General features: G+C 39.8%; 1 protein-coding gene across 1 annotated transcript in view; it reads left to right on the forward strand.

Annotated features, from left to right (window-relative positions):
• Window positions 1-12140, forward strand: part of LOC133127234 (cilia- and flagella-associated protein 44) — a 192887-nt gene extending 180747 nt beyond the window's left edge. Inside the window, exons 32-34 of the mRNA XM_061239961.1 lie at window positions 5102-5262; window positions 9530-9664; window positions 10697-12140. Coding sequence (XP_061095945.1) covers window positions 5102-5262; window positions 9530-9664; window positions 10697-10945 — 545 coding nt within the window. The 3' untranslated portion in view covers window positions 10946-12140. The remainder of the gene's footprint in view (window positions 1-5101; window positions 5263-9529; window positions 9665-10696) is intronic.
• The last annotated feature ends 3986 nt before the right edge of the window (window positions 12141-16126 follow it).

The following is a 16126-nucleotide window of genomic DNA, read 5'->3' on the forward strand; positions in this document are numbered from 1 at the left end:
TTGATAACTATCTGTGCGTAGTCTCACGGCATTCCGATTTAAGCCACTTAAATGAAGTGTTATACTTAGGCACGTTATATATTGTGCACGTTATTATTTGACAGACACTTGAATAAACCAGTTGATCTACCATTACTGTCTTCTTGAACTAAGACCAATGGCATAGTAGGTGCTTGGGGCGGAAAGGAAGAATTTCCAGGAAGAATGCCAGGAAGAATGATACTCGCATAAATTGTGCATGTTATATTTGTGACGGACTGGGAAGGGATATTTTCGAACCACTAATCAATAATAATAATCATTTTTGTTAAAAATTGTGAAATCTGTGCAGAAAATGTATTTCTCACTGGGGTCACGCATCTATTCATTATCGGTTCAGATTTTCGGGAATAAAACTGGGTCTGTAATGTGGTAATGTGGACGGACATACTAACACTAGCTACATACTAACACGGGATATTTTCAATATAATTTCTTATTTATTTATTAGAGGAAACTGGGGATATAGCTATTGCTGTTTTTAAGTAGCTGTAGATACATGCTTCAAGACAATGTGATTGGTATTGTTAGAGGAAATCATCGGAAGGGTATACAAGCAGTTTCATGGTTGGTACTCCAGCATGTGACGTCAAGATTTTAAATTCCAGAACTACGCCTATATATTCATTTCGGTTTTTTTATTTTTTATTAAAAGGTTATTTTTATTGCATGAAATTGTCTTTATTGTCTCTTGGGTAAATATCGCCCTGAGTATTCAGTTGTAATTTAGGCTGAAAAGGTACAAGATGAATTAGAGTAATGGAGATCACGCAAGTTACAAATAAAATAATTTATTCACAGACAGGTAGGTTATTAGCTTTGGAATACCAATAGTCAATTACAAAATACACAAATTAAGAATAGAGATAGAGTAAATAATCATACCTAGCCTGCTTTGGCTACCCACAAACACAGAGTATACACAGTGTGACATATACATGTACATATGCAGAATATGCCATGTGGGAAGTCGAATGCAATCTTCCCAGATTGGTCTGTCTCCCTTGCTTTTATGCCAAATCATACGTTTGAAACCAGACGGCAGTGCCATAAATCAACCTGGAGGGGTGGTCAAATCTGGAATTTAGACCCCCACCCTTGGGGGTTGTTAAGTAGGGAAAATGAGATGATTACCAAGAGAGGACATGCAAGTTTTCCCATGAGTTACTGAAACTATGGTTTATTAAACTCCATTTGGTATGAAATGTATCTCATCCGATTCCTTGATTTTACCAGATCACATCCATACCAAACAGATTACCCTTATGTTTTATTATGTTGCAGTTATCATTAAAATTCCCTCCTGATTATCCATTTTACATGCACTCCCTGTTACCATGACATAAGACTTAATGCAATAATTCAAGGATCACATGGACAATGTTTTCAAGGTTTTACCGGGTCTATTTACTATCTCAATAGCAGTTTTGAATATTTCATCTTGGAGAGCAGTCACCGATGTAATGACAGCAGTGCCCAAATGAGGGCACTGTGGGAGTGTCCGGAGCCTTTCCCAGAGGAGGTGCCCTGGTGGTGGGTCACGGTTCCCATGACTTACTGACCCCTCACACCACTACATCTTCCCCTTATCTCCTTTGGCGCCGATGGCCTGAACCTCCCCAAAGCTAGTCCAAACAGTGTATTGTCCTCTGTTCCTTTGACACATACCAGAAGCCCCAGCTCTCAGGTTCCTCACAAATGGCAGTCCTTCCTGAGTCCCACTTTGCCTTTGGATACCCAGTGTCGTAGGGCTGACTGTGGGTTGAGGTGTGTTATGTAAGGAGCGGATCAGATGTCAGATGGTCGGTGGGGAAAAGGTTGCAAGATATTATATCTATGATATAATATCTCTTCAAGGGTTCTGAATTTCTGTATGTTTACACTAGGACTCGGAACTGTACTGTCCTCTCAGGTCCACTTTTGCACTTGTTCTTGTGTTTGATTTGCACTTTGATGTACGTTGCTCTGGATAAGAGCGTCTGCTAAATGCCACGTAATGTAACGTAATGTAATGTAGTTGGGAGTTTTCATGATAACTGCATTATGCTGTAAATATGTATTTGTGCCTCTCATGGTAATATACCTTTTGGATAAACCTGATTTGGGTGAATTAAAGGAAAGGAGACTAAACCCCAGATTGCTTGGTTTCTTTTCCTTATCTGCAAAATCTAGGCCTTAGTTCTTGACCCTAAAAACGGGTCACCCATCTGGAATTTACAGCCAAACTCCCACCAGTGAGACCTTGGTCAGGGAGCTAAAACAAATTACTTCTACAGAGACAGCTTTTGCCCAGTTTCCCCTTGGCTCCTGGATGGTTATGATATCAAAGGTAGACTGTTACAAAAACTAGACCATTACACCAGTCGCACTGAACCAATCAGAATAACACCAAACATTACTATATTCTGACCTGGGATTATCATGAAACATCTTTTTGCCATCTCCAGTATTCCTGTGCTCTAACCCTGTAAGGAATGTGAGACAAGGGGGGCTCCACAGGGGGCCCAGGAAGAATCCACACTTTTCTAGTTCTCCCCCACAGGCATGGGTGCCAAAAGGTGGGGGCTAACAATGTATGCTCCGGGAGGGGGAAGTCAGCAAGCTGACCAGCGCATGACACCAAATGTTACTTATTTCTGGCTTACACCATTTAGGCTTCAAGACATTTTGTTCTCAGGACTTCCTTTGCACAAGTGTGCATTGAACTTTGGGAACATTATCACAAGTACTGTTAACAATTTTAGAGCAGCTGAGAAAAAATATAAGTATTCTAACAAATGGCACCTACACACTCCAATCTGGTGCAATTACAATATTAAAGGTTTTTAAAAAAAAATTTGTTAAGACCATTGTAAATCCCTTCCTATCTTTGAAAAAGGCTCACTAACATGTTGACTCACCCTCTGCCTTTGTTTATAGTCCTTAAATTCTGCTTTCAAAATATACAGTTGACGGGCTGTCACTCTGTACCAAAACATTGTACAGCTGTACAATAATTCAAGCTCATTGGTTGAAAATGGGTTCTAATTACCACAGCCAATGGCGTGGGGGCTTATTCTGATTGCTAACCTGTAGCTGCCGAAATTGCACTCCAGATAAGCTATCACTATTGCTTATTAACCAAGCAAAGTCTACATACCTAGTTATAAAACGATATCAGTTCGCTGTCGGTAGCAAGCAAATTAGCTATAGTTAGCGCTACAAATTTACAAATATCCACCTGAGGCAATACAAACATAGTAAGCGTTGCGAGCATAGTTGCACAAGCGTTGTGCCTCAGTTGGATATTTGTAAATTCAGCAAGCTAACTAATAGCTTTGCAGATATGTTTAACGATGAGGGACTTCTTAGTTTTGAGAATATGAGACATTTTGACATACCAGGGTCCTCCTTTTTCCTTTACATCAGACTCTGCACAGCCTTATAAGCCTATGAGGTGCCCTGGGGGGTTAAACTGGAAAGCCATCCTATTATTGGATGGGTGAAGAATACAACTTCAAGAGGCCTTGTGTCACGTATATATTCAAAACTAATTAACTGTACACACAGGAACTTACAGAACTTTGTGGGAAAGAGACCTCATTCCAAATTCAGACATACACTGGGATACCATGTGGAGGAATACACTCACTAACCACTTCATTAACACTATACTGTCAAAACAGCCTCAATTCTTTGTGGCATGGATTCCACAAGATGTTGATAAAATTCCATTGAGATTCTGTTCCATGTTGACATGATTGCATCATGCAATGTCTGCAGATTTGTCTGCACATTCATGCTGTGAATCTCCCGTGGTTTTCTGCTGTTGTAGCCCATCCACCTCAAGGTTCGATGTGTTGATGCTTTCTGCTCACCACAATTGTACAGTGGTGAGTGGTTATCTGAGCCTTTCTGTGAGCTCAAACCAGTCTGGCCATTCTCCTCTCATCAACAAGGCATTTCCGTATGCAGAACTGGATGTTTTTTATTTTTTGCACAATTCTCAGTAAACTCTAGAGACTGGTGTGTGTGAAAATTTCAGGAGATCAGCAGTTATAGAAATATTTGATAATTGCATGAATAAGTAGAGGCAGCACGGATGGTGCAGTGGGTAGCACTGCCGCCTCACAGCAAGGAGGTCCTGGGTTCGAATCCTCGTCGGCCGGGGCCTCTCTGTGCGGAGTTTGTTCTCCCCGTGTTTGCGTGGGTTTTCTCCGGGTACTCTGGTTTCCTCCCACAGTTCAAAGACATGCAGGTTAGAGAGAGTCTAAATTGCTCGTAGGTATGAGTGTGTGCGTGAATGGTGTGTGTGCCCTGCGATGGACTTGCAACCTGTCCAGGGTGTATTCCTGCCTTTCGCCCAATGTATGCTGGGATAGGCTCCAGCCCCCCTGCGACCCTGTTCAGGATAAGCAGGTTAGGATAATGAATGAATGAATGAATGAATGAATAGGTAGGTGTACTGGTGTTCCTAATAAAGTGCTCAGTGAGTGTATATTTCTTTCATCAAAGAATTGTAATCATCAACTGATCCATTTTAAAGAAACTCTGCTAAAATTACCTCAGAAGATACTCTGCTAAAATGACCAGAAGCCCAAATTGTGCACTATGCACTGGGAACACTTTGGTACTTTTATGCATATGATGTAGGAATGTCCTGAAGTCCAGTCTTTCTGTGAAGTGTCACAGACATCACAAGAGATCCCTCTTGATCCTGTAATTATCTTACTAATTCTCTGTGTATGTGTATGTGTATGCAATATGACTTAAATTTGGAAATTGACCGAAGAGGGGAGGGAGGTGGTGTCACCTTCCCATCAAAGCTAACAGGAAGTTCACAGTAACGCAAATAACCACACATTACAACAGTATTATACAGAAGAGCATCTCTGAACACACAACGTGTCAAACCTTTAAGTGGATAGGCTACAGCAGCAGAAGACCAATAAGTAAAAAATAAATAATAAAGTGCTCAGTGAGTACACATTGTGAGTTTTTAATTAAGTATTGTATTACGCATAGTGTTGTTGTTACAGAATTGTAATTGGTATTTTGTACCAACACTGTTTCTGTGTTTCAGAATTAGAGGAGCGCTGTGAGGCTATGATGATGGCCAAGTTCGGACGATTGGTGGATTTGGAGGCACTGCAGACTCTCTCTGGCAACAGAGTTGTGGAGGAACTGAAGCATGACAGCAGAATTAAGGAGGTCCAACACACACATGAGCTCAAACTTTGGAAGGTACTGTCCCACTGTTTGTGTGTGTGTGTGTGTGTGTGTGTGTGTCTGTCTGAAGCTTATACAGTTGTGTTCAAGAAAATAGCAGTACAACATCAATGAGTGACTCATTCATTGAAAGGGGCATGTTTGAAATAATAGCAGCGTGGAGTTTAATTAGAGAATTCACTAATTCTGTGAAAAAACAGGTGTCATTAATTGTCCTTATTAAGGAAGAAGGGAAGCAAATGTTTCACGCATTGTTATAAAATATATTTCAGTAATGTAATGGGCCGTTCCAAACATTGTTCGGAGGAACAATCATTTGATTAAAAAGTTGATTGGAGTGGGGAAAACGTATAAAGAAGTGCTGCAAATTATAGGATGCTCAGCTAAAATGATCACAAATGCTTTAAAATGGCAATAAAACCCCGAAACAAGCGGAAGAAAACAAGCAACTACTGTTAAAATGGATCGAAGAATAGTCATAATGGCAACGATTCAGCGATTCATCAGCTCCAGAAAGATCAAAGATCTACAATTAACTGTAAGTGCTGTTACAGTCAGAAGACATTTGATCAAAGCTAAGCTATCAGCAGAATCGGTTAACATTTGCCAAGGAACACATCGATTGGCCCAAAGAGAAATGGCGTAACATTCTATGGACTGATGAGAGTAAAATTGGTCTTTTAGGGTCTAGTGGTGGTCGACAGTATGTCAGACGACCCCCGGGTACTGAATTCAAGCCACAATACACTGTGAAGACAGTGAAGCATGGTGGCTCAAAAATCAAGGTATGGGGATGTTTTTCATACTACGGTGTTGCGTTCGTATACCAGGGATTATGGATCAGTTTGAATACATGAAAATACTTGAAGAGATTATGTTGCCATATGCCGAAGAGGAAATGCCCCTGAAATGGGTGTTTCAACAAGACAACAACACAAGTAAGCGAGCAACATCTTGGTTCCAGACAAAAACGATTGAGTGGCCAGATCAATGCCCCGACCTCAACCCCATTGAAAACTTGTGGGGTGACATTAAAAATGCAGTTTCTGAAGCGAAACCTAAAAATTCACAGGACCTGTGGAATGTCGTTTGTTCATCCTGGGCTGAAATACCTATTTCTAGGTGCCAGTAGTTGGTTGACTCGATCCAATGCAGATGTGCAGCAGTTATCAAAAGCAATGGTTATGCAGCTAAATATTAGTTCAGTAATTTAAAGTGAGGTTAAATCTTAAAAAATGTACTCAGTTTATATAGTTTGAAGATACTTTGAAGAGAACAATGTCGCCACTGCCATTTTTTTAACAGATTAATATTCCTTTTCTTTTTGCTAATGCTCTGATTTGGAATTGAATGTAATGTTTCCACTACATTTGAAATATTGAACTAAATGCTATTAAAAAATATCTTCACTTTATTCAATTTTCTTAATGCACTGCTATTTATTTGAACACAACTGTAGGTGTGCCTCTCTGGTGATGCTCAGTAGCAAGGTTTTCAAAAGGGTCTTCTGTGCGTCTCCCTACACCTACCCTAAAAAAATAAAAAGGGCAAATCCATCATCCAAGGTGGACATGGACCATTATTGTAGAAGATATTTAACTGGTGTACTAACATTATAAGACCTAAAAGTTACTGGAAATGATAGATTCGATCCAATGTCATCACAAGCAATGAAATTGTCCATATATATGAAAGGTCCTTAGCAACACAGTATGGAAGTTTTCTTTGAGATTACAGTAAATGGATTACTTTACCATAATTACATCTGTCAAGAGAAACTTTGATTTCATTTTTCCAGTACATGGCCCCAAAATTGGTCTAGTCCACATGTAATGTCAGTCACAAAAAACATCAATTTATTTTATTGCATAGCCTTCCATCAGTATTTTTTTGTGCCTTTCATAATTCTCTTACTAAAATAACCTTCATAATGTGTTAGATGCAATTTTCTACTTCCAGTAGTTTTAAGACAAATTTGAATCAAAGCTGACTAGATTTTTTGCATGTCCATTTATTGTAACGTCAGTCACGCAACAGACTTATACCACAGCACAAATAAGTACATAGCTGAAGTTGAATTGACAATATTTCCATGTCAAACAAGGGCCTAGTATACAGTGTCTACGGAAAGTATTCACTCCGCTTCATTTCGAAATTTTTGCTAATTTATTAAAAATAAAAAATGGAAATACCACGCATACGTAAGTATTCACTCCGTTTGCTCAATACTTTGTTGAGCCACCTTTGGCAGTGATTACACCCTTGAGATCAACAACTTGATTTGAGTCCACCTGTGGTAAATCAAATTGAATGGACATGATTTGGAAAGGCACACACCTGTCTATGTAAGATCCCACAGTTGAGAGTGCATGTCGGAGCAAAAACCAAGCCATGAAGTCGAAGGAATTGTCCATAGACCTCCGAGACAGGATTGTGTTAAGGCACAGATCTGGGGAAGGGTACAGCAAAATTTCTACAGCATTGATGGTCCCGAGGAGCACAGTGGCCTCCATCATTCATAAATGGAAGAAGTTTGGAACCACCAGGACCTTCCTAGAGCCCGGCCCGGCCAAACTAAGCATTCGGGAGGTGACCAAGAACCCAATGGTCTGTCTGACAGAGCTCCAGCGTTCCTCTGTGGAGATGAGAGAACCTTCCAGAAGGTCAACAAAGGAAAAGGCACGACAGCTCGCTTGGAGTTTGCCAAAAGGCACCTAAAGGACTCTCTCAGATTCTCTGGTCTGATGAAACCAAGATTAAACTCTTTGGCCGTGATACCAAGCGTCACATCTGGAGGAAACCAAGCACCGCTCATCACCTGACTGTCAGCATCCCTACGGTGAAGCGTGGTGGTGGCAGCATCATGCTGTGGGAATGTTTTTGAGCAGCAGGAACTGGGAGTCAGGATTGAGGGAAAGATTAATGGAGCAAAGTACAGAGAGATCCTTGATGAAAACCTGCTCCGGAGCACTCAGGCTCTTAGACTGGGGCAAACGTTCACCTTCAACAGGACAATGACCCAAAGCACACAGCCAGGGAGTGGCTTTGGGACAAGTCTGTGAATGTCCTTGAGTGGCCCAGCCAGAGCCCAGACTTGAAGCCAATAGATCATCTCTGGAAAGACCTGAAAATAGCTGTGCAGCGACAATCCCCATCTAACCTGACAGAGCTTGAGAGGATCTGCAGAGAAAAATGTGTGAAATACCCCAAAGGTGTGCCAAGCTTGTGGCATCATACCCAAGATGACTTGAGGCTGTAATCGCTGCCAAAGGTGGCTCAACAAAGTACACGGAGTGAATACTTATGTACGTGTGTGAGGGAAAAATGCCCTTTCCAACATTTCATAGGTGAGCATCGTCTGATGAAACAGATCCCAGTAAAAACAACGATAGGTATACTTGAGTTAAACTTTCATATTTATTTGCAAAGAAATGACAGAAAGTGAGAAAGCTTAGCGACTTTCTTATTTGAATCAGACATAGTAAGACTCTTATACACACTTTTCCAGAAGGGGGGACTTTACCAAAACAAAAAGACATGTAGCTGGCCACTAACATGTATCAGTATTTTGTCTTCTGAATACCCCTTGTTGACCTTGTGTAAGACCAGAATTTGCTAGTATTCAGAGTGAATACTTTCCATGGCACTGTAGTTAGCCAAAAACCTTGAAACTTAAAGGTTCAATAGGTAAGATTTTTCTGTTCAAACTTTGTTACAATCCCTTCCTATCATTGAAAAAGGCTCACTGACATGTTGACTCACCCTCTGCCTATGTTTATAGTCTTTAAATTCAGGTTACAGTTGGCGGGATGACACTCTTTACCAAAACATCATATAGCTGTACAATAATTCAAGCTCATTGGTTGAAAATTGGTTCTAATTGCCACAGCCAATGGCATTTCAATGTCAGTGTGTTTACAGAGAAGGGGGAGGGATGAACAGTTTTGTGGTTTGAAGGTGTTTGTTGCTATTCCTCTCTTGACCGTTAGAAGTACAAAATTACCCATTGTACCTTTAATAATAAATACAATGGCAGCTGTAAACAATCTCTCCAACTCTCAGTCATGACAGATTCACCCAAAAGCTTTCCGCTACCCAAATAACCTGTTATCTGTTGAGTATGTGTCAAAGGTAAGTTGGCAGGTGTGTGCCTCAGGTGAAGCAGACTGATGTTTATGTGTGTATTTGCATAAGTGCGTGTCTCTGAAGTGATGCTGGCAGTTACGCGTATGAGTGTCCGTCTCTGGAACTGACTGGAAACTGACCAGTGCGTATGTCTCAGGTGAAGCTGACAGAGGTGAAGCAGGAACTGATGGCGGTGAGCAGACAGCACACTGAGCTTGTCTGCATACTTAACTGCTTACTGAAAGAGAAGAAGGACCTGGAAGATAAACTGGACACAAGACAACGGAAGATGGTACTGACGTGTGTGGATGTGTGCGAGAGTGTCTTTTGATGTTCTTTAATGAAACGCCTAATTAGAAAAGTCTAAAAACCAGGGCAGAAAGTAGAAGACCACACCCCTTCATCCCCCTTCATCCTCAAATGGGGCACACACACAACCTACCCCTACCAAGCATGTGAAAAAAAGAGAGAGATATGCATGTGTTATTTTCTGGTAAACAAATGTAAATGGCCTTAGTATACTGTATGTGACGCGGAGCTGTAAAGGGTGTATCCTCACGCAGTTTTTAATTTTACAGAATACTTAAAAAGCTGTCAGATTAGACTTTGATCAAAAATACTTTTTAAGTATTTAATAAGTGCACATTTACAATCTTGAAATATTATATTATTCAACTATAAATTACACATCACAATGAGAAAATATAAAGAAAGGTAAAAATATCTAATGTAGCCGAATCCGGTTGCATGTCTTTGTCTTTCACGTTCTTCTTTGAGTGTGCATCAGTTGTAGCTATGCAAATAAAGTGGTGACGCATTACCCCTGCAAATTCCACTTCTGTCCCTTAATTAGCATCTAACAAGAACGCAATAGTAGATATAAGAATGCATACAATTTCATAATCTTTGTGAAAGGTCTTTATGGATAAACAGAAAGCTGTGATCTTAGTGTTGACATGCATAAAGCTGATGCCTGCATTATGCAGCTCATTGACACCCCTAGATGTACTGCCCCCAATCTCTCCAAACCTCCAAAGCATTGGCTCACAAACTTATACTTCTGTCAGACATACATTATTTAACAAGCCATATCTCCAAAACGGATTTTTTTTTCCATATATATATATATATATATATATATATGCGTGATCGTACTGCCTTCACCATGTTGAGTCATATAAATGAAGCTGTATAAATAGATACTTTGTATAAAATGCAAAAGGTGTGCAAGACACTCCGATAAAAGCATCTGTTAAATGCATGTAATGTTATATCATGTCTTGAAAATGAGAATATTTAAATTGTGTGTGTTTGTGTGTGTCAGGGTGCTCAGTTCAGGGACCAGCGGTGTGAGGAAGATGAGAGACACAGGTTGCAGAAGGTTGTTGCCTCACAGGCTGAGGAGATGGAGACTATGAGGCAGGAGATCACCATGCTGTCCCACAAAGGCGGGAATGTCCTGCCCCCAACACAGTCTCTCCCTTCCCCCTACTGCAATGACAGGCTTCACCCACACCACCTATCTGGAGGAGCACCATGCTCCCTGCTCAGCAACCAACGGGGCCTGGACTAGTCACACAATTGAAGTCATTCCTCTCTTTCTTTTTCTTTTTCGCTCTTTCTCTTTTTTTCTTTCTTTTTTCCCTGCTTCTCATTTGCTTTTCTTGGTTTAATTTGAATGCAGCGTTGAATTACTTACTAGCATTACTGAATGCACCATCATTAAAATTCCCTCCAGTAAAGCAGTGTGTCTGTGTAGCTCTGTAAAAACTGGATATTCCTTCTTGTGGGGTGGGGATGGTGGGATGCATAAACTTTGATATCCATGTAATTTAGGAGGCTTGGCTGAACATAAAAATAGCAATTCTTTAAATATTTATATTTTTGTCTTATGAGATATGGATGCACATGGATTGCACATTTTTTTTACTATCTAATTCCCAATCAAATTTTATCATGACACATTTTTTCATTTGTTCTCATCTGAAATGGTTCTGAATCTGTTTTGACATTGAGAAAACCATCTGAAATGGTTTTGTATGTTTTCAAGATGACTACTAAATAGTAATACTAATAGAATACTAATAGAATTCAAAATGGTCACAATCAACTTGATTGGGACATTTTTAAGAAGTAATTGTAAAGGAACTAGTAGGTGAAGGAAGACCTCTGCAACTGATAAATTCTTATCATAATGAAGTCCTCAAACACCTGTATTGACAGATCAGAAACACTCTTTAGCTATCCACTTAGAGTTATGATGCGTCTGTGACCATGAGCTCCAATGAGACCAGTGTGAGATCCAAGATGGCAGTCTCCAGCTGCTAATTGCGAAACCCCCTTTCTGTTACTTATCAACTGGAATAACACAACCATTTGATCTGGAAAACCTTGAGGACTACATTTATGAGTGCTTCGACTGACTCTGTACCATGACACGAAAAAGGCTTCTGACATTTAAACTGTCATCAGCAACCTCACCTTGGAAGCAGAGTTTGACTGTTCCTCACCCAGTTTATCCCTCTTACACAGCTGTTTCTGTTTCAGTTAATGATTGTTTCAACCTACATATTCAATTGATGATCATTAGCTCCTGTTTGGGATAATTGGTTAATCACACACCTGACTTTGTGCAAGTGTACCTAGAAGAATTGATGCTGGTTTGAAAGCAAAGGGTGGTCACACCAAATATTGGATTTATATTTTTCTTCTGTTCACTCACTTTGCATTTTTTTAATTGATAAAAATAAACATTTCTATTTTTGGAAGCATTCTGACTTTACAGCATTTTTTCACACCTGCCTAAAACTTTTGCACAGTATTGTATGTCAACTGTTTTTTTAATGGGGTTTTTTTTTCATAGCAGCCCCCCTCATCAAAACACGCCCATGTATCTTTGAGAGGACACATATCCACCAATTATCTTATGCACATGCACATGCACAAACACATAAGCACACATGCACCCACACAAACATACACAAACATTCCACTCATGCTCTTCACCCATCTACCCACAAGTGCCGACCCATCTACACACAAACATAGCCAGAGACATATGTGCATATGCCCATACATAGACACACACATAGACATTCCCAAAACACAAAAACCATTCGAGCTAAATGTAACAGGTGAGAAATTGCCTGAGTCCAAGGTGGGATTTGAACCCCGGCCTCTCACTTGTCCAAATATTTGTTGAACGAACGCGTTACCAGTCAGCTAAAGACGAACTCGCCTCTAGCCAAGGGCAACAACGTTCTTTTGAATTTGAGGGTTACGTCATCGGGGAGTGTTGTCGCGATAACCTGCTACCAGCCTTCGCTTTCACTGCACCATCCGTGCTTACTAGCAAACTAGCTGAGCTAACCATGCTACACTCACCCCGCTTTGACTCCCCTTCCATGTGAAACTCCGCAGCAACCATTTTATTTTATTTTTTTTATTTTTTACTCCCACCCAGATCCGAGTCACAGCACCAATGTAACAGGTGATGAATTTGCCTGAGTCCGAGGTGGGATTTGAACCCCGGCCTCTCACTTGTCCAAATTATTTGTTGAACGAACGCGTTACCAGTCAGCTAAAGACAAACTCGCCTCTAGCCAAGGGCAACAACGTTCTTTTGAATTTGAGGGTTACGTCATTGGGGAGTGTTGTTGTGATAACCTGCTACCAGCCTTCGCTTTCACTGCACCATCCGTGCTTACTAGCGAACTAGCTGAGCTAACCATGCTACATAAAGACTCCCATATCATAAACAACTTATTCTCAATGATCCCGATCAAGCTCCCACCTGCCTGGTTCAAATCCCTAGACTCCATCACCTCAAAATTCTACTGGAAAAACAAGACACCTAGAATCAAACTAGCCACTTACAACAATCCAAAACCCAAGTCTGGAAGCACCAAACATACTCCATTACTTCATTGCCCACCAACTCCAGTACATTCACAAATCGATCAATCCCAATCTATCACCAAATAACTTACACTACAATCTCACTGACCAAACACACTCCCACCTGGAACTATCCTGGCTTAATGAACATAAAAAAACATGAAATATTTAATCATGGATTAGTATATCACACTCCTCAAACATATCTTCCATAATAACACTTCGATCTCTTTTCTTCATTTAGTCCGGAAGTACAGCATGGGGAGAATCACTTTTTAGAATCCCTCCACATCAAATCTTCTATTCAGACCAAAATCAACATTAAATTATCTAACTTAGATCTTCCCCCACTAACATCAGACCTGATCAACATCACCACTATAAAAAACTATTATCCCAAATCCACAAGATAATTTCCATCCCTTCAAAAAAAATGGGAACAAGACCTACAAAAATTACTCCCGGTGCCGACTTTTGGACCCAAACATCTTCTCTATATCTACCAACACAAACATGCAACTCATTCAATACAAGATTATTCATAGAGTGTACTACATGGGGGAAAAGATGTTTAAAATGGGTTTTATAGGCTCTGAGATTTGTCCACACTGCCCATAAAACACCACAGCATATGCATGCCACATGGGAAAAAAGGTCATCCTTTTTTCCTTTTTGCTTTTTTTGCCTGTCCATCATCCATAATAAATATGCACACCGTTATTCACATTGTTATCGTTGTCTTTATTGTTATTGAATTTCCTTCTGTTCTGTTTTGAATGTCTGCCTATTTTGTGACTCTGTCGTCTGTCTTTTTAACACCATGTTTTACACTTTTATTGCACTTTATTGCACAATAATAATAAAAAAATGTGTCAGTGACTATGGTGCACAGAAGAATTCACTAACAGAACCAAAAGTTCCCAGTAACCAGAACCACTAGTTAGCCGTAAAATGACCAGGTTAAAGTTTGCTTTACAGAAGAGAGAGTACAGAAAAGAGCATGCAGGGTTCTATAAAACGTTATTGTCAACAGATGAGACCAAGGTTGACTTGTATCAGAGTGATGGGAAGAGCACTCTAGGGACTAAAAGGAAGCCCAATAATCAAATCTGCTAAATTCAACCAAATGATTAGATTTTTACATAACCATAATATGTCCCAAAAATGATGGTGACTACAGTGCTTGGACAATGGTACAATTTCTGTTCTTTTGCCTCGAGCATATTGAATTTCAAATGTAATAATGAATATGAGGTCAAAGTGCATATCTTTAATTTGAGTTTAATTTTACAGCCATAGTAATGACATCCCTTTTAACACATTCCATTTTAGGGGACCAAAAGTAATTCAACAGTTTCTGATTAGTCAGGTGTATTATACTGCTGCATATTGCAGGTATAAGAAAGTTCAGTATCTAGTCTCGATTCTAGGCTTTTGATAGCTTTGGAGCCAACTCAGGGCACAACTCTGGCCATTGACAGTCAAGGAAGCCATTATGAGTCAGAGATATAAGAAAAAAGCTGTCAACGCTTTGTTTGATCCCATTTATTCTGAAATTAATAGTGACGGCAATCCCATATTGTATGACTTGCATATGGCATCACAATTATAAACTGGAATTTTCATTCTACGTGATATGACTCATGTTTGTATTGATTCAATAAATGCTATAGGTTCAAAATACATGAAAATTAACTGCGTAAACATCAATGTTGTGCAACCAATAGAATGTCGCGATATAAGATTAATCGGACTGAAATTCATTATTTGGGATTAATAGCTACATTAGATACTTGAATAGAATGTATTTATTAAAACTGTCAATAAAAGTAGGCTATATGGTGAGTTTGTGATGTTTGTACAGTAATTGTCAAACATTATGTCACTTGATTTTGGCAACCGTGACCATCTAATCATAGCCAAAGTTTTTATTAAACCTAAAGGATAAATGTATGTTGTGAGCTTATCACAATATTTTAAAAAAATGAATTCTTCAACTTTTTCCACCTTCAGGAACAAAGTTTTTCAAATTGTGCATATCTTGCACAAAGAATACTAGTTTCTTCAAAATTACTTCTGAAAGATGATGGAAGATTCTGTATACTATATATTCACATTAGCTGTAAAAACCTTCAGGATTTTATGACATGACCATAATGAGCATTTCAGTCTTACCTGCTTAGAAGATTTTAGTTTTTTAAAATGCTACATATCCACCATGATACATATTTCACTTCGAAGCAACTAGTTTATTCTCTCTTCAATATATGCTCATTTTTACCAACCGTGAAACAAAGTGCCAAAGCTTGAAATGGTCATTTTTGTGATATCTAATGCTATGAAGGGTGTTTATGGCAAATGGGAATACACAGGATAGGGTATCGCCCACCATCATACATTTTTCTTTTGGAAGAAATTTGAGTATTGATTAGAAATAAATGCACAGTGTAGGGACTACAACTTCCACATTCCCACAGGAGAATTCTGCGACGTCCACCACGAATGACGTCTAACTTGGTTCAGCCAATCCCGTAATGGCGGGAGCAATAAACGGTCCCGTATAAGAGCAAGACACGTTCTTGGGATCTCTCTTCTGCTTCTTCTGTTCTTCTGCTTCTTCTCTTCGACGCACCCCTTTTGGCCAGTCGCTTCAGCTCATCTGCTCCGAGACTCGGACAGAGGCTGAATGCTGCACAGCGCACTACCAGGCCTACGGACACACCCAGTTACCTCGCGGTAACTACGTGGCCTATAGTGAGTGGAAATTGTTGTACGCGGAACGCTACATCAGTTTACCCCAATAAAGCCCAACAACGAAACAGCAACGAACTTTTACACCTGGAAAAGGACCAGCGGA

The sequence above is a fragment of the Conger conger genome, chromosome 4 (genome assembly GCF_963514075.1).
Source record: "Conger conger chromosome 4, fConCon1.1, whole genome shotgun sequence".
NCBI lineage: Eukaryota > Metazoa > Chordata > Actinopteri > Anguilliformes > Congridae > Conger > Conger conger.